The sequence below is a fragment of the Penicillium concentricum genome (genome assembly GCF_028827145.1).
Source record: "Penicillium concentricum strain IBT 3081 chromosome Unknown utg000004l_segment0_segment0, whole genome shotgun sequence".
Classification (NCBI taxonomy): Eukaryota; Fungi; Ascomycota; class Eurotiomycetes; order Eurotiales; family Aspergillaceae; genus Penicillium; species Penicillium concentricum.
The window spans coordinates 1,074,805-1,093,392 of NW_026622757.1; the positions used below are offsets into that span (position 1 = coordinate 1,074,805).

At 49.5% G+C, this 18,588-nt stretch overlaps 4 protein-coding genes across 4 annotated transcripts; 3 read left to right on the plus strand and 1 right to left on the minus strand.

The window, feature by feature from the left end:
• Positions 1 to 393: 393 nt before the first annotated feature.
• On the plus strand, positions 394 to 2,492 carry N7517_009350 (putative GABA permease; the record flags this gene model as incomplete). Its single annotated transcript, XM_056727073.1, has 7 exons — positions 394 to 496; positions 568 to 713; positions 932 to 1,079; positions 1,135 to 1,331; positions 1,367 to 1,666; positions 1,735 to 1,821; positions 1,884 to 2,492. The coding sequence occupies 7 exons, from the start codon at positions 394 to 396 to the stop codon at positions 2,490 to 2,492; spliced, it is 1,590 nt and encodes a 529-aa protein (XP_056575645.1).
• Positions 2,493 to 2,782: 290 nt separating this feature from the next.
• N7517_009351 (zinc-dependent alcohol dehydrogenase) lies at positions 2,783 to 3,954 on the minus strand (the record flags this gene model as incomplete). The annotated part of the gene is made up of 3 exons (XM_056727074.1): positions 2,783 to 2,829; positions 2,889 to 3,243; positions 3,298 to 3,954. The coding sequence occupies 3 exons, from the start codon at positions 3,952 to 3,954 to the stop codon at positions 2,783 to 2,785; spliced, it is 1,059 nt and encodes a 352-aa protein (XP_056575646.1).
• A 1,926-nt stretch (positions 3,955 to 5,880) lies between these two features.
• On the plus strand, positions 5,881 to 11,036 carry ino80 (chromatin-remodeling ATPase INO80; the record flags this gene model as incomplete). The annotated part of the gene is made up of 4 exons (XM_056727075.1): positions 5,881 to 6,396; positions 6,457 to 6,936; positions 6,996 to 10,785; positions 10,843 to 11,036. 4 exons carry the CDS (start codon positions 5,881 to 5,883, stop codon positions 11,034 to 11,036), a joined length of 4,980 nt encoding a protein of 1,659 aa, XP_056575647.1.
• A 4,766-nt stretch (positions 11,037 to 15,802) lies between these two features.
• On the plus strand, positions 15,803 to 17,794 carry hemA (5-aminolevulinic acid synthase HemA; the record flags this gene model as incomplete). Its single annotated transcript, XM_056727076.1, has 2 exons — positions 15,803 to 16,142; positions 16,197 to 17,794. 2 exons carry the CDS (start codon positions 15,803 to 15,805, stop codon positions 17,792 to 17,794), a joined length of 1,938 nt encoding a protein of 645 aa, XP_056575648.1.
• Positions 17,795 to 18,588: the final 794 nt, after the last annotated feature.

Here is an 18,588-nt window from a genome sequence, read left to right on the forward strand (position 1 = left end):
AAGGGGAAACGCATATAAAATGTTGCACCTATACTTCCCCGCCCCGCTAGGCATCTATCCTAAGTCGATCTTGAATAGCGAGGAGATATGAAGGATTGTGTCATCTATACCTCGGCATTTACCATAGATCTGGCCCTGTGTATCTCACAATCGGAAGGCGTTTAAACGTTATATCTATAGCATTGAAAAGATCTGTGCTTAGTGCACGTCCTATCTCTTGATTCGGTGCTTATAGTACTCACCTCTATCGGAATATTTGAAACCCAGCGCTCCTCTTTCTTCCCGAGATATTTATTTCCATACAATCTTAGTCGCGCGTTCGATCGCGTTGGCTCTCTGTTTTCTTATCCATTGCCCTATTTCCCACTATACCAATTACACGTAGGCCTAACCATGGACGATACAATGGAGAAAGTGGCATCCAAGACCAGCAAGAGGCGTCAGTCGACAGCTACTCATGACTCGGCACCCCAGGCTGGTGATACTGAGCTGCTAGGTGTGTATATTGCGCCGCTTTTGGCAGAGTTGGTGTAACTATGAGATCGTTGTCACTGACTGATCATATAGCGACACTCGGGTATAAGCAGGAATTGCGGCGTCATTATTCGACGCTTCAGATCTTTGCTGTCGCGTTTAGTATTATGGGACTTTTGCCTTCTATTGCGACTACGTTGGCGTTTTCAATGCCTGCTGGTCCGGTGGGAATGGTTTGGGTATATACCCCTCAGACTGAAATTGTTTGATATTGTGACTGACAGAATGGTTATGGTTAGGGTATGCAACTATCTTCTCCGTATAGTCATAGCAGTTGTTAACAGGTTCCTTGGGTAGGATGGTTGGTTGCAAGTTGCTTTATCTTCATTGTGGGCTTGGCAATGGTATGGGTTACTCAATCTACAATCCTACAAATCACAGAACTAATCCTTGCTAGGCCGATCTTGCATCCGCAATGCCCACAGCAGGTGGTCTCTACTTCTGGACACATTACTTCGCATCCGAGAAATGGAAGAACCCGCTCAGTTTCCTCGTCGGATATAGCAATACCCTCGGCTTAATCGGAGGCATCTGCTCCATTGACTGTAAGTCAGCCTAATACAAGCCCGAACAAGAATCTCACACTTAAACACTCCACAGATGGTTTCGCCAACATGCTCCTCTCAGTAATCTCCCTCGCCCGCGACGGCAACTGGTCCGCAACACGACCAATCATCTACGGCACATACGTAGCAACAGTCGTCTCCCACGGCTTCATCGCAATCTTCTTTGCCCGCATCATGCCGAAAATCCAATCTGCCTGTATCTTCCTCAACATCGCCCTCGTGCTAGCAACCGTCATCGCCCTACCAATTGGGAAATCAAACAACAGCCCCCAGTCAACCCAGGATCGTATGTCTTCGGCGAAATCCAGAATTCCACTGCCTGGCCCACCGGCTGGGCATTCATCATGGCGTGGCTATCGCCCATCTGGACTATTGGCGCTTTTGATTCTTGCGTGCATATGAGTGAGGAGGCGACGCATGCTGCGCGCGCTGTGCCGTTGGGGATTATCTCTTCTGTTGGGTTATGTGGTATTCTTGGGTTTGTTTCGTTGGCAGTTATTGCGGCTTCGATGGATAGGAATATTGAGGGGATTTTGGGCTCGAAGTTTGGTCAGCCAATGACTCAGGTTTGTTTTGTCTTGCGTTTGCTGTTCTTTTTGTGTGGAATCTACTTTCTAATCTGTATTCTCTATAGATCTACTACGATGCCCTCGGCAAAAAAGGAGCTCTTGGTTTCATGTCGGTTGTAATGATCGTACAATTCTTCATGGGATTGAGCATTGTACGTCCCGATCTCACTGCCTACCATCTACCAGGATCCATTCGTTAACTTTATCAACCCAGGTCCTAGCCGCCTCCCGCCAGACCTGGGCTTTCTCCCGCGACAACGCCCTTCCCCTATCCTCCTTCTTCCGCAAAGTAAGCCAACGCAAATCCATGCGCTACCAGCCCGTCCGCATGGTATGCGGTGTGGTCCTATCATCAGTAATCATCGGCCTTCTCTGTCTAATCGACGAAGCTGCCGCCAACGCCCTCTTCTCGCTCGCCGTAGCCGGAAATGACCTCGCCTGGCTAACACCGATCCTGGCGCGTCTGGTCTGGGGCGGTGATCGTTTCATCCCCGGTGAGTTCTATACCGGTAAGTATCTCAGTAAGCCTATTGGCTGGGTTGCGGTCATCTATATGGTGTTCGTTATTGTTCTTAGTATGATTCCTTCCGGAGGGCCGAATCCGTCGGGTGAGTTGCTCTATAATATACTATCCATGGGTGCTTTTACTGACTTGATGTTTGAAGCGCAAACTATGAACTATACGATTGTTATTAATGGGAGCCTTTGGGTTGGGGCGTTGATTTATTATTATCTTCATGCTAGGAAGACGTTTAAGGGACCTATGACTAATATTAGTCCGGAGGATGAGGGAATGGCCTTGGAGAAGGATTCTAAGAGATAGATATTGTTAGCTTTACATGCGCTAAGTGAGCTTCTGTTATTCATGTCGATATATTCAGTTCATATGTACCAATGAATACAAGTTAATTTCTACCCTATCTCTATTAGCTGGGAAACACTAGATATCTCAATGTTCAAATTTCTAAATTTGTGTTTCAATTATCGCTTATCACCCTTTCACCGGGGCTAAAAAAATCGTCGCTATGGACATCAATTCTTGTTCTCGTTTCTCGGAAGCAATTTCTCTTCGGGGTCTCTTCGCTCTGACCCAATGCATAGATAGCGATGCATCTATTGGGGAATCTCGAGGACGTAGCGACCGGCAATCTTGCCTTCCGCTGTATTGCATATATTAGCATATGGTTGATATCAAGTAATCGGAACATGTGAAACTTACCCATGAGCTTGAAAACCTCAGGCAAGTCCTTCAGGTGAGCAGTCTTGAAAGGAGCCTTGATCAAGCCACGCGCGAAGAAGTCAACGGCCTCAACACCATCCTGGCGGTTACCGACGTAGCTGCCCTTGATGTTGATCATCCTGACAACGGTATCGAAAACAGGAGCCTTGAGGAACGCATTGGCGGGAAGACCAATGGCAACGATAGTACCACGGGAGCGAGCGTATGCGACAGCCTGCTGGAAAGGCTTCTCGGAGACAGCAACCAAGAGCACTGCGTGGGCACCAAGACCGTCGGGAGTAGCAGCCTTGACATCAGCAACGAGATCGGTGCTCTTGGTGAAGTCAACGTAGGTCTGAAGACTGTATTAGCACCCCAAAGTTTCAAAGGGGAATAAAAAAAGACTTACCTCTGCGCCAAGCTTCTCACACATGGCCTTCTTCTCATCACCACCATCGATAGCAATAACACGCAAGCCCATAGCCTTAGCATACTGCTGAGCAAGCGAGCCAAGACCACCACCAGCACCAACAATAGCAACAGTCTGACCAGGACGCGCACCGGACTCCTTGAGACCCTTGTAAACGGTGATACCGGCACACAGAATAGGCGCAATAGCATCAAGCGGGACTTCCTTGGGCAGCTTCGACACGTGGGCCGCCTTGCCAATCGCGTACTGCTGGAAGGTACCGTCAACCGTGTATCCGGACAGCGCAGCGTCTGGACACAAAGGCTCGTCGCCAGTCTTGCAGAACTCGCATGCGAGACAGGAGCCGTTGAGCCATTTGATACCCGCGTGATCGCCGATATCAATTCCCTGGGCGAGAGAGCCCTTTGCGACAACAACGCCGGCACCTTCGTGACCACCGACTAGGTTCTGCTTCACGGTGAGAGGCCAGTCGCCGTTCATGGCGTGGAGATCGGTGTGGCAGACACCGGTGTATTGCAGCTTGACGAGGACTTCATCGGGACCGGGCTTGGGGACGGGGATTTCCTTGTACACGGGGGGTCCGCCTTTCTTTTCGACGACTTGGGCCCATTGGGTCTCGGGGATTGTGGGAGACATTTTTGGGTGGGTAAGAATTAAAGGGTAAGAATTAAGAATAAGAGGGGAGGGTATGTGAGGGTATGTGATAAAATGTAGCAAAGGATTAAGAATATTAAAGATATGTAACACAAGAAACGTTTGACAAGCAGTCTTATATAGTCAAGTCACTCAGATTGCCTGATCAATTCTCTCGGCTTATTTAACTAGGATCTATCGGGTTCGCCGGTAGGCTTTTAGGTATCTATGTCATTCTCAATTCTAACCTTGGAATAACTGGGTATGATCCACTTCGGCTCCCCGTTTGCGGTCTACCGCACTATACAATGCAGACACACTATGGCTTAGACATCTAGCCATTTGTACTAGCTGTATGTAATACTGATATCTATCGCCACAACATCCCTGATAGGTATAGACAATGTAACCCTCTATCAGCTTGTATCTAGGAAGTACTCAAACCCCTCACTTTGACAAAAGGACGTTAAAAGTACAATAACTGACATGGAAGATCTGAAGATCATGGTAAAAGACGGCAAAGAGGCAATATTCCAATGTGTCTACGTTGTACGTTGTCCACAAGTGGAGGACGTCATAGACATCAGGCAATGCGGGGTATGATACGGATAATTGTATGTTCATTAGAAAGATTGAAATCAAGTTAAGATGACAGTCTATTAATATACACATATATATACATATATATTAAGCACTGTTCCGGGTCCGACATGACGGTCCGAGGCCACGATCCGAGATCGGGGGTTTGAGCTGAGGCTATATATCCAGAGCCCCAGAGCTCTTTAAATTGATTACTTACTAGATGGTTCAAAACAGCGTACATTTTATCTGGTAGCCCAGTAAGTTGGAATTTTAAGATGATACGCTGATATAATGTCCGTAGCGACTGAGATTTATAGGTGATTCTCCTATATTTAGCGATACTGATGAGGTACAGGTACTATATGTGATTCAGTCCAAGCTCCGACTCCAAGCTTCAAAAAACAAAAAAAAACAAAACAAGAATTAAATCAAAACAGGCAGATGATTCAGAGTTGAAGACATTTCAAGTCTCTACAGAAAGGACGGATAAGGTGATCTCACGATAAACTCGGCTGAGCTCCCGGAGATTTTCAAGGAAAATGAAGCAAGTTGAAGATATAAAGATATTTATACCCGATCTTGAAACTCGGAAGATTTGATATGTGAAAATATTTGAAATATGATACTATTTGAAACTATTTGAAAACGTCGATGTTCGTCCTCACCACCTCCACATTTATATGAAAGTGAGATCGGGGCGCAACCTGGGAATTATCTAGTTAGAAAAAGAAGAGAAAAAGAAAATGATATAGAACATGAAGCAATTGAAATAGTCTAGAACAGAAATAAAAAGACCATCACCGTAAAGAGTGTAAACAGCTTCGGATCTAACCCCCGGGATGCCGGAGTTGAAATACCCCAGATGAAGAAAGATTCACGAGAAATGCCAAATCTCAGCTTTTCCCCTTTTACTTTACGAACCTATCCTTCCCCATCTTCTAACCTGGCTTCTACCTTTACCCTTCACCTATTCCCCCATTTCCCCATCTCTCCCTTCTCATCTTCCCCATCGCCCCTGCATCAGCTCGCCTAGACCCGCGCATTCTCTTTCTTGGGCTCCACGGAAACTTCCCTTCTTCCTGCATCTTCCCACCACAAACGAATCCATCCCTCCATCAGGTATTTATGTCTCGCTTTCTTCCTTCTCTTTCTTTCATCCCTCTTCACTCCGAAATCATACCTGAAACCAACAACTGACGCCGCGTCACTAGGTCTCCAGAACCCCCTTGACAGGTGTCTCTGAGCAGGGGTCTTTGACTCTCCGTCCTCAATTCCCCCCCGACTCCAGCTCGACCCGAGTGACCAACCTTCGACGCGCTTAACCCGTAACCGGGGACCGCGGCCATCATGACGGGCCCTCCGCCATACAACGCCCAGTCCCCGACTCAGCAGCAGCGGTATCCGGCATACACCTCTCCGAATAAGAACCATCCGTATTACCCGAATGAACAACCCCAGCAATACCATCAACACCCTCCACAGACCCCACCCGCGTTTGGCCCGTCTTCCGTTGCGCGAAGCCCGCACTTTTCGCACGCGTCCCCGATGCCCTCGACATTGCCGCCGCCCTTGAACGGGAGCGCGCCACCTCACCCATCTCACCCGGAGTCCTCGCAATACCAGGGACATTCGGCAGGTTCTCAGCTACCACTTCCGCGCCCTTACTCTAACTCCGTGATGGGGGGCAACGGTGCCTCACCGTATGGCTCTGCGACACCGCATGGCCATCCGCCCAGCCACCCAGAAGGCCATTCGCAATCTCCTACCAGGGAATCCGAATCCCCATATCGGATGCGAGGTAACGGTGCTGGATATGGACCTCCCATGATGCGGGAGCCGAGACCGGTATCGCCGCAGGAAGCCGTAGGCATTACCCAGATCCCTCCAAATCTTACTATTCACTAACCAAAACTTGCATCGCAGAAGCCCGCCCGAGCCGCAGACCCCATGTCGTTCGCCAGTATTCTTTCAGGCCCGTCGGACGAGCCTACGAGAAAGCCATCGCCTGCCCCGGCCCCCATCTCCATCCACACGCCGCATGCTCCGCCTATCTTTACACACCGGCACCTGGATCACCACTCCACGCCCGGAGCTATTCATCACAAACATGACCACCGAATGGACTTTGATAGACGCCTTGATGGCCCGAGACCACCACTGGCCACCAACGGGTTTGCTAAGCCTGATGTGGAATACGCCCCGCCTATTCCTCGTGCGCCGCTTCGGAGACCATTCCCGCCTGGCGTGGACCTGGAGCAGGTCAACCGGGCTGCGGCCGAGATCGATCAGGCCGAGAAGAGCGATGTTGAAGATCCTGCCTTTGACGCTGAACACCAACGGTATCGGGAGAAAGGATACAAACGATCAGTGGAAAGCAGCCGCGCTGAGGAAGTGCGACGAAAGGTAAGTTTTCCGCAAGTTGTTCTATTTCTAGCCAATTGCTTATACTAACATATGCTCAGCGTCGCCGCAATGAGTTCCTTGTCGATCTAGGTAGATCTTTCGAAAGACAAGCCATTCTTGGCACTGAAAGATTCCGAGTCCTCAACGAGGGCGCTGTTATGGCTGAAGTTCAACAGAAGGAGATTCAGGATGAAAAAGAACGCAAGAAGGACATGCAGCGCAAGCGCCGTCGTGAGAACACTGTGCGCCAAGAAATGCAAAAGAAGCTGGAGGCCGAGCGCAAGGCCAGCAAGGCCCAAGAACCCGGCGAAAGGGCCAAGTTCCTGCGCGAAGCCGAGCGGGCTCAGAAGAAAATCCGCACCACCAAGCGCGCTCTGGAGGGCGGCGATGGCCAGGATGAGCTTGGTGAGGTCACCCCGCTTGCTCCCAACCTCGAAGGCGGGACGACGAGTCAATTCCATATCGGCCGTTCCTCACCCAGCCGACGCAGGTCAGGCCGCGCCGGTCCCGTCACTCGCCCCAAGAAGTCTAAGGAGCAGAAACAGGCCGAGAAGGATCTCGCCGAGGCAGCTTGGAATGCTGGGTTGGACGACGACCTGTATCTCACCCCCAGCAACAGAAAAGATGTTCGACGTTCGAAGGAGGGTACTCCCATGTCGCAGCTACACTACGACAGCAAGGGCTACAACCAGATCTACGAGCAGATCTGGCGCGATATTGCGCGCAAGGATATTCCAAAGGTCTACCGCATCAAAACTACCTCCCTCTCCACTCGCCAGGAGAATTTGCGTAAGACGGCCCAGCTGGCTAGCAAGCAGTCTCGCAAGTGGCAAGAGCGCACCAACAAGAGCACCAAGGATACTCAGGCTCGTGCCAAGCGGACGATGCGTGAAATGATGTCTTTCTGGAAGCGCAACGAGCGCGAGGAGCGTGACTTGCGCCGTGTCGCTGAAAAGCAGGAGCTTGAATCAGCCAAGAAGGCAGAGGCGGACCGCGAAGCCAACCGACAGAAGCGCAAGCTCAACTTCCTTATCTCACAAACAGAGCTGTACTCTCACTTCATCGGTCGCAAGATCAAGACCGACGAAGCTCAAGGAGACACCGCTGTTGCTGCCACCGGGGAGAACATTCAACCAGGCAAGCCAAACGCCCACACAGTCAATCTTCCAGATAGTGTGGCCAACCCCAACGCCAAATCCACTGCATTCGAGGATCTTGACTTTGATGCTGAAGATGAATCCGTGCTGCAACAAGCTGCCATGACCAATGCGCAAAACGCCGTGCAGGAAGCCCAGGACCGTGCCCGTGCATTCAACAACCAAGGAGAGGGTGATAACATGGCTGCATTTGACGACGGAGAGATGAACTTCCAGAACCCGACTAGTCTGGGTGACATTGAGATTTCGCAGCCGAAGATGTTGAATGCTCAGCTAAAAGAGTACCAGCTTAAGGGTCTTAACTGGCTTGTCAACTTGTACGAGCAGGGTATCAACGGTATCCTGGCAGATGAGATGGGTCTCGGTAAAACCATTCAGTCCATTTCTGTCATGGCTTACTTGGCTGAGGTGCATAATATCTGGGGTCCTTTCCTGGTCATCGCGCCAGCATCCACACTGCACAACTGGCAGCAGGAGATCACTAGGTTCGTCCCGAACATCAAGGTGCTCCCCTACTGGGGTAATGCCAAGGACCGAAAAATCCTGCGAAAGTTCTGGGATCGCAAGCACATCACCTATAACCGTGACTCGGAATTCCACGTTCTAGTCACCTCCTACCAACTTGTCGTTCTTGACGCACAGTACTTCCAGAAGGTGAAATGGCAGTACATGATTCTTGACGAAGCTCAAGCTATCAAGTCTTCTTCAAGTTCGCGATGGAAGAACCTGCTAGGGTTCAGCTGCCGGAATCGTCTTCTGTTGACGGGTACCCCGATTCAAAACAACATGCAAGAACTATGGGCTCTGCTTCACTTCATCATGCCAACTCTCTTCGACTCCCACGACGAGTTCAGCGAGTGGTTCTCCAAGGATATTGAGTCGCACGCCCAGAGTAACACCAAGCTCAACGAGGATCAGCTCAAGCGTCTTCACATGATCTTGAAACCTTTCATGTTGCGTCGTGTCAAGAAGAACGTCCAACAAGAACTCGGAGACAAGGTTGAGAAGGACATCTTCTGCGACTTGACATACCGCCAACGTTCCTTGTACTCCAATCTGCGTAACCGTGTCAGCATCATCGACCTCATCGAAAAGGCTACCACAGGCGACGACACTGACAGCAGCACACTGATGAACTTGGTTATGCAATTCCGCAAAGTCTGTAACCACCCCGATCTCTTCGAACGTGCCGAAACCAAATCTCCCTTCTCCGCTGCAACCTTCGCGGAAACTGCATCCTTTGTTCGTGAAGGAAACTTTGTCGATGTTCGCTATTCGACCCAGAACTTGATCGAATACCCATTGCCACGCCTATTGTGCAGCTCTACCGGACGACTTGATCTTCCTGGCTCTGATAATCCCCGCGTGGGCTTCCAAAACAAGTACCTATCGCAGCTGATGAACGTCTGGACACCAGAAAACATTCAGAAGAGCGCACGTGAAGATGGTGCGTTCTCTTTCTTGCGATTCATCGACACTTCTGCAGGAGAAGCAAGCGAGATGGCACGACTTGGTGTCTACGAGCGCGCAGAGCGTCGCCGCAGCAAGCCAAACAGACTTTCTGCCTTGAATGTCATCTATGATGAGAGTGACGATTCGAAGAACTCCGTGCTATCCCACTCAATGTTGAACATTGTCGATCGTAATGATCGCCAGGATGTTCGAGAGGTCGCCGTTGAGGGCCGAATGAAGGATCTCATGACTGTGTCACGCTCGTCATTCGAAGGCCAAGGCCTTCACCTAATTGAGCCTTGTTCTGGTCCTAAAGCTTCGGCGCCTCCTATCACCATGTCCGCTTCCGGCCAACAGGCGCCACGGGAGACCGAACACGCTTTGTTCAATGCATCTGTCCGGCAAGCACTCTCTGGACACTGCAGCAGGCAACTTGAGGAGCAGATCCTCATCAAGAAGCTCGATCCTGCGCCTTACTCTCACCCTCCTATGCTGCCACCACCGGTCTCACTCAAGGGCCGCTACAGCCACATCGAGGTACCGTCCATGCGTCGTTTCGTGACAGATTCAGGCAAATTGGCCAAATTGGACCAACTGCTGCGGCAGCTCAAGCCCGGTGGTCACCGCGTGCTCCTGTATTTCCAGATGACGCGCATGATCGATCTGATGGAAGAGTACTTGACATACCGCAACTTCAAGTATTGCCGACTGGACGGAAGTACCAAGCTGGAAGACCGTCGCGACACCGTCGCAGACTTCCAGTCCAACCCGGAGATCTTCGTCTTCTTGCTGTCGACCCGTGCTGGTGGTCTTGGTATCAACCTGACGGCCGCCGACACTGTCATCTTTTACGACTCCGATTGGAACCCTACCATCGATTCCCAGGCCATGGATCGTGCCCATCGTCTGGGCCAAACTCGCCAGGTCACTGTCTACCGTCTCATCACCCGCGGTACCATCGAAGAACGTATCCGCAAGCGCGCCTTGCAGAAGGAGGAGGTGCAGCGTGTTGTCATTACTGGTGGTGCTTCTGGCGGTGTCGACTTCAACACACGTGCTCGCGAGAACCGCACTAAGGACATTGCCCTGTGGCTTGCCGATGACGACGAGGCTGAACTCATCGAGCAAAAAGAGAAGGAAGCCATCGAACGCGGTGAGACTCTTGGTGCGAAGGGCGGCAAAAAGGCCGCTGCTCAGAAACGCAAGCGGGATCTTACGCTGGATGACATGTATCATGAAGGTGAGAACACTCCTACTCCATTACTATGATTAATATCCATACTAATTGATTTTATAGGCGAGGGTAACTTTGACGACGCCAGCGCCAAGCCCTCAGGGGCTGCTACGCCCGCCGAGGAACTTGTTGAGACACCTTCAGCAACGCCTGCAAAGCGCGGACGCGGCCGTGGTCCCGGCAAAGGCACCTCGAAACGCGCCAAGACTACAAAAGAGCGTCTCCGTCTCATCGACGGTGACGGCGGCCTCGATTAATGCAATAACTGTCAATTAATTCAACTTGGGACGGCGTTCGATGTCAAAGCTTCTCTTATTTTCTTTTGTCTTGATTGGTTATTTCCATTCCTCCTTACACCTTCCCTCTTTCGCCTTTTCTTATCTTCTCAAATGGCAGATACATGAAACTGCTCTGTATTATCATACAAAACCTTGACTATCTGGAACAGCGTGGGCTCTGGACATTTCCCAAACTCTGGCTGACGGTGGTTGATGCAATGATGAGATGTTTTTCCTCCGCAATAGACTTGATCCTGGCTTTGGCTTGTGGTTCATGGGTGGTTGTGGCGGTGTCGATGTGAACTTGTTAACTTGTGATTTCCTTTTTCAAATGTTCTTTTTCCCCATTCTGCATTCTCCTTTTTTTCACTGCCTGCTTTTTGGCTTTCCTGACTTGTATGTTTCAATGTTCAAAAAGGGCGCTCACGTTAGTTTGGTTATGAGTGTCAATGTATTGGTTTGACGGACTCTTATGCTCCTGTTTTTGGCTTGTTGACATCGTAGGACGATGCTAGTGTAGTGAGTGGTGTACTTCTAGGGTTACCAATGGTGGTACTGATGTGATGGCGAAGTCGATGAATAGTATTTGTCCTCGGCCTGCCAGCCTTGTGTATCAACCTCTTGGAGCTCATACATGGTGTTCTTACACGATGTCCCTTTCTGGCCTAGGCCTCACTTAATCCCTTTTTCTCTCACCCTTCTAATATAGCCTGCTATAGACTCCACCTCTAGGCCAATCTTCAATGCGCGGGATCATTCTCCCAACAAGTTTCTTGCATGAGGCTGTTGGTTGCTCGTCGCAGGTGCTGGCTTTCCCCTTGCTCGGTCAACATTCAGGAGTTTGTGGGCTTTCGGGTCTCCACTGGCAGCGCTGTTTTCGATCGCCCCAGAGGCAGTTGTCACAAGGATACAAGAGATGAATTTCCCCTCTTCCATCAAGCAGTGGCTCCATACTACCTTCATATCCATGACTTTGCCAACCGCGTGCGATAGCAAAGCCTCGATTTTGAAGAGCGACTTGTCGCCTTGGTGGTCAGATCTAATTCCTGATAACCTTGCCCTCTTGCACGGTAATTACAAATTACACTAGAATTAATAGCACTGAAACACCAGTTCAAGAATACTTGTCATTGCATTTCCTGCGCTGTCTATCAACTCCGCCGGGGAATAGCTAGGTCGATCTCTGAACTGGTTGTGGCAGCTAAATCTTCAACTGTGCACTCCAAAGAAATTCCCACTGCAGACTTATGATTTCGAAGGAGGTGGAATACACAATCGGTTCCAGCGTTTGAGTATTTCAAGCATCTTTTTCCAACCTTCCTCTGTCCCGTGGCGGAGTTCTGTCCAGGCTGGACGATGGTTGGCATTGAAGCGTACTCAACTTGTTTATGCCGAGATTGTATCCCTGCTCATCATGTGGGAGCAAGAACGGCCGATACCGATGTATTGACATCGTATCTAATTGACAGAAAACCTGCATCGTCCTCCATCCCTTTCTTCTGGGTGAGGCTATTACTTGGAATCTTCCGGGACCCGTGAAAGGCGAGGTCTAGCTGGTCATCTGCGGGAACCAGTTAGTACTTGGGCTCGGGCCAACTGTAGTGATGTCTAGGTAGATGGGTTTGTTAGAAATAGATGACCATCTGAAGAAGGAAAGAGGGGATAGGAGCGGTGGTGTATATAGTAGTGTAGAGAGGCAGTTCAATCACCTCGTAGAATAGTTTGCGCATCCTGGAAGGTAATTGTTGCCCACTGAAACTATGGTTGTACGATCGGCGTTGGTCATAGATGCAGGGGATGATGATGATGTACCCCTTGAGGTTTCTTCTTACTACCGAGTACCATGCATATGGCCGTTCAGGACATTTGGGTTTCGAGCGAAACGTGTGATATTCCCAACGACCGGCGGCGTTGACACAGCAGCGTCGATATCGGAGTTGGATGCGGTTGTCACGATCGATCAGCCGCTACGAAGAGAAGGCGAATGGATAGGAATTCGGGTGGATATTAACCGCTAGGATAGGCGTAGACAGGTGCGGAGTAAAGGTATAAGGGAAGGAAACGATAGGGGTAGTATACGCGAGATATACTACTGGTATGGCGGTGCACGTGGGAAATCCATCCTCATCACCGAGACACTGGTACATTGGCTGCTCCCCATTCGAGAGATATAAATTCTTGTTCGGTCCTATAATAAGTCAGATATGTTGCACAAAAATCGGCAATTGACGTTGATTTGTAGTAAGTACTTGGTATTCTTCAATTGTTTCCGCAATTTCTGCTCAAGTATGACCTAATGTAGAATTTCTTGAACATCATGATGACCCTTCCAGACTCTCCCAACTAATATTTGGAGTCGGGGAAACTGCAGTGAGCTCTAGGTAGATGGGTTAGTCAGAAATAAATCACAATTTGAAGAAGAAAAGGGGGAATAGGAGTGATGATGTATATAGTAGTGTAGAAAGGGGGTAATTCAATCATCTCGTAAATGCCCATCGCATCAGAGAGTGCCCCGTTCGAGGAAGATGTCTACTCTGCCATGCTTCACTAGCCATTCTCGAGGTCCACTCCCTTTTTGGTCAAGTTGCCGTGAAAATGTACTATCTCAATTTGATCTGCCATCTTTCGATCGCCGGCTGTTATCTACCTTTGTTGATAGTCGAAGAAGGCTGATTTGGTCCAGCAAGGGTAAAATAGTGACGTGGAGAAGTCGGCCATTCGGTGGAATCGTGGTCGTATTGAACCTTTGCGCGGCTTGCCGTTCTTTGTGAGACCTGAAATGTTGGACATCAGGATTCTGGGTAGGGGGCATGGGAATAACTCCACCAATGAGGTAGGAAGTGTGTGTTTCAGTCAATTGGTCTTCACGAAGTCAAACCTGGCCACCAGGGACGAGGTGGGTAGGTGATCTCTCTGTGACGAGATTTATATCCTGTACTTCTTGTTAGAGCCTTTGGTTTCTTATCATATGTGTATAAGGGAATAAGGGAGAGCCCACCTTGGTTACACGCCTACTATCAATTAGGCCGGTGGAGTATCCGCCGAAGAGGACATGGCAAAGTCCTGCCTCTCGTATAATCGTAGAATGTGGGTAAGTTGACTTGCTGCAGTGTTTACTTGTATGTAGTCAAATGGTAGAGGTTCCATCTTGAACGTTATTAAAAATAAGGAAAAACAAGAAATTATAAGTGAGAGAAGAGAGAGAGGAGTGTGAGAGAAGAGAGAGCAGAGTATCCACGTGATGAACTCATTTCTGAAGTTAACAGAAGGTCTGAGCAGCGAGGAAGATATTTCTTTCTTACCTAAGTGTCACCTCACTTCTAGCGACCCTGTATAGTGAGAGAAGTTGAGAAAATCTGCAACTAGAACTTGGCTGTTATTAGCACATACTCTTCGCTTCTCGTTTGCCGTTAACTTACCTGTCTTTTCACCAGGTTATACAAATATAAATAGCTCAGGGCTCTTGAGGCGTCAATTTTGATAGGCCTCGATATCTGAATATAAAGAGGGGAAGATGGGTATCTGGGAACCCATCACAGTGAATGAGAGTAGCTATCCCTGGATGCTACAGATGAAGGATAAGAGATGTCGAAGGAAGAAGAAAGTGAAGGAAAAGAAATACAAGCAAACGCAGGTCTAAGGAATCAGACAATCATAAAGCAGTCCATGTCCAACAAAGTCTACAACTCAACTGTTCTTGGCCTTTCTTCCTATGCCCCCCCCCCTCCTTTGGTCTCTCTGGAAATCCTGGATTTTTCAACACATAATGGGTCCTTGGCAATATTGCATAGTATTTTATAGATATGTTTTAAACTATATCTGTGGCCGAGGACTGCTATGGGCCGTTATACTTCAAACGAAGTGGTGAATACGTGTCCTAATGTATCGCTATAATAACAGGTTCTAGAAGTTTCAATGCATCCAGAGATTCCTATACTTAGAGTACTTGTTACCTAGACTTGACCCAAATATCTAGAGCACCCAGGATTTAAGCAGTATGCAAGCGTAATTCTTCTTTCAAAGAAAACAGGATATCTTGTTCGCCACACCCCTTATGTTGAGCAACTCTTGTCCACTTGCTCCAAACGTCCAAATTTATATCCTAACAAGCCTGGCTGAAATACACAGAAGAATCCTCAACTATAAGATGTTGATGTAGATCCACATTGACAAGTGGAGTGTCGATTCTTGAAGGAAAGGATCCACCTCCAATTGTAATGCTAACGTCTAAAGTGTATGAAGGCACCTAGCTATTCATGTTTAGTTGAGAAATAATGTCAACGGCAATTAGATGGTATGTAAGACTGCAATCTACCCGGGAATACGCACTGGTGCACTTGTAGCGTATTCTCATTTTGGTCCTATAGTTAGCGGTGCCCTAATGCCTTAATGCCTTGTTTATGCCTAGCATTGGTGGCTCCAACAATTTTTAACAAGCTACCGAGGTAGACTTAAAATAAAAATCCTTCACAAGGTGCCGATTTCCCCGGGGTCTGCCAAGTGGCAAAGCCCGGTAGTGAGGCACGTCGGAAAGGAACATCCGTACCTCGGGGTTTGCCAATGGACCAATCAGAGACCGGTATATATAAGCCCTTTAGATGAGTCAGCCGCCCCACATGGGCCGATTGAATTTCCCTTTGGTTCCGCCGGCCTTCGAGATGTCAACTTGTTCAATCTCCTTAAATTCACGGGGATCTTTTTGTTGGTTTCTTCTTTCTTTTCTCATATTTTTGGCTCAATTCACCATGGAGGCTCTTTTGCAGCAGTCTCGCACTATGTGCCCTTTCCTCAAGCGCACATCCCCCACTACCCTCCGTACTCTGTCAACCGCTACTCGTCCTAGCACCAGCCCGGGAGGTGGAACCATGTCCAACCTGCAGGTTCTGGGTCGTCGCTGTCCAGTCATGAGCAAGGCTCTGGCTGTTCAGAGTGCCCGTCTTAGTAGCACCAAGCGCTTCGCCTCGCGCGCCGCCGGAGTCGCTGCATTCCAGCCGATGCGGGTTCCGACTGCCAAGCGGGCATTGCACACCACCGGTGGACACCCCGCCAGTCTCGCCTCTGGCGGATACGAGAAAACCGAGCGAGGTAAGATTAAGTTTTTGAGACTCGAACTTTGAGCTGTTTCTAATTTGACTAAAGGAAACCCTAACTTGGCCAATCCGCTCCGCGCGTCCTCTGCCGCCCCCGGCCATGCCGGCGCTGCGGTCCGCGGTCCCCGCCCTGAAGCCCCAACCAACGAAAAGTTCAACTACGATGGTTTCTACAACGTGGAATTGGAGAAGAAGCACAAGGACAAGTCCTATCGCTACTTTAACAACATCAACCGTCTCGCCAAAGAATTCCCTCGGGCCCACACTGCCTCTGCCGAGGAGCGCGTGACTGTCTGGTGCTCAAATGACTACCTTGGCATGGGCCGTAACCCCCAGGTCTTGGACTCCATGCACAAGACTTTGGACACCTACGGAGCCGGTGCAGGCGGCACTCGTAACATCTCAGGTCATAACCAGCATGCTGTCGCCCTGGAGGATACGCTCGCCAAGTTGCATGGAAAGGAGGCCGCATTGGTCTTCAGCTCCTGCTATGTGGCTAACGATGCGACTCTGGCAACACTGGGTAGTAAGATGCCCGATTGTGTTATCCTCTCGGACAGCCTCAACCACGCCTCGATGATCCAGGGTATTCGCCACTCTGGCGCGAAGAAGATGGTCTTCAAGCACAACGATATGGAAGACCTTGAAGCCAAATTGGCCTCATTGCCACTTGGTACCCCCAAGATTATTGCCTTTGAATCAGTCTACAGTATGTGCGGATCAATTGCGCCCATTGAAAAGATCTGTGATCTCTCCGATAAATACGGTGCCATCACTTTCTTGGATGAGGTCCACGCCGTAGGAATGTACGGCCCACACGGAGCTGGCGTTGCTGAGCATCTTGATTACGATGCGTACGCATCGCAGGATACAGCTTCCCCTCAAAGCACCAAGGGCACAGTCCAGGACCGAATTGACATTATCACCGGTACCTTGGGCAAGGCCTACGGCTGTGTCGGTGGATATATTGCAGGCTCGGCAGCCATGGTTGACACCATCCGCTCCCTTGCTCCCGGATTCATCTTTACCACTTCGCTCCCACCAGCGACCATGGCTGGTGCGGATGCCGCCATCCAGTACCAGTCCCAGCAACCCCGGGACCGAGTCCTCCAGCAACTCCACACCCGTGCAGTCAAGACCGCCCTCAGTGATTTGGATATCCCTGTCATCCCCAACCCATCACACATCGTCCCCCTCCTGGTCGGCGATGCCGAGCTGGCCAAGAAGGCTTCCGACAAACTTCTCGAGGAGCACGGCATCTACGTGCAGGCCATCAACTACCCCACCGTTCCCCGCGGTGAGGAGCGTCTGCGCATCACCCCCACCCCAGGCCATGTGAAGCCCCTGCGCGAGCACCTCGTGCAGGCCGTGCAGTCCGTTTGGAACGAACTAGGCCTCAAGCGCACCAGCGATTGGAAGAGCCAGGGCGGTTTCGTTGGCGTTGGCGTCGAAGGCGCCGAGGCCGCTAACCTGCCCATCTGGAAGGACTCCCAGCTGGGTCTGCAGGCCGGCGAGACCCTCGAGCGCGCTGTTGCTCGTGAGTTCAACGACGCAACTGCCCAGGCCACTGTGCCCCTGAAGGCTGCTACCCCTCTGACCGAGAAGGCTTACTCGGGAATGAACTCCACCGCTGGTGTTGTTGCCTAAAGCAGACGAGTCCCATCATCTACGCTTCTCGGTTTTTGGGGTGATTCTGCCTGCATTATTCCCGTCCATTCATTTTCTACATAATATTCTGTCGTACGGACATAACTTAACATATGCATCCGTCTTCAATCATACCACCCCACATCTTCATGTCATCTGTCTGCCTTTGTTTAACGATGTAGCCATTTTCCGGCTTGATCGGCCGTGAATTTCGCTTTTGTTTGTTGATTATGTCGTTGGTTTGTTTAGCAAGACCAAGACTAATGTCGGATATACTACTTGTATCTATATCGATTGAGTGTCATTTATTGAGCTCAGGTGGACCAAGTGGGAATGAACAGTGTTGAAGTGGCATTTTGCTCTCATTTCATCTAAGTAGGCTTCGGCTTTTTGTAGTATCTAAGTGCTTATTAGCAGGAAATGTTCTACCGTTGGTGGATTTTTCCTAATTCACATTTAGGGCACTGATATATACATCCCCCTTTGGGTCTGAACTGCCTCCACTTTAGTTGCAAAGAAGCTATCTCAACTGGTATACCAATTGAAATTACGACTACATAAAACTCTAGATGAATAACTCGGCGAATCAATTTAGCTCTTACTGTACCAAGATATGTACTAAACGTAACTTACTCTAGCAACTCCCGAGGTTATACAAATCCCAACCATCGAAAGGGAGGCCCAGGTTTACACAAAACCAAAATCGAATCAAAGAAACAACCAAGTAAATTCCTTTGGCTATGTAACAATGTCCCATTGATATAGAAACAGATAAAAGTAACAATTTTGAAACA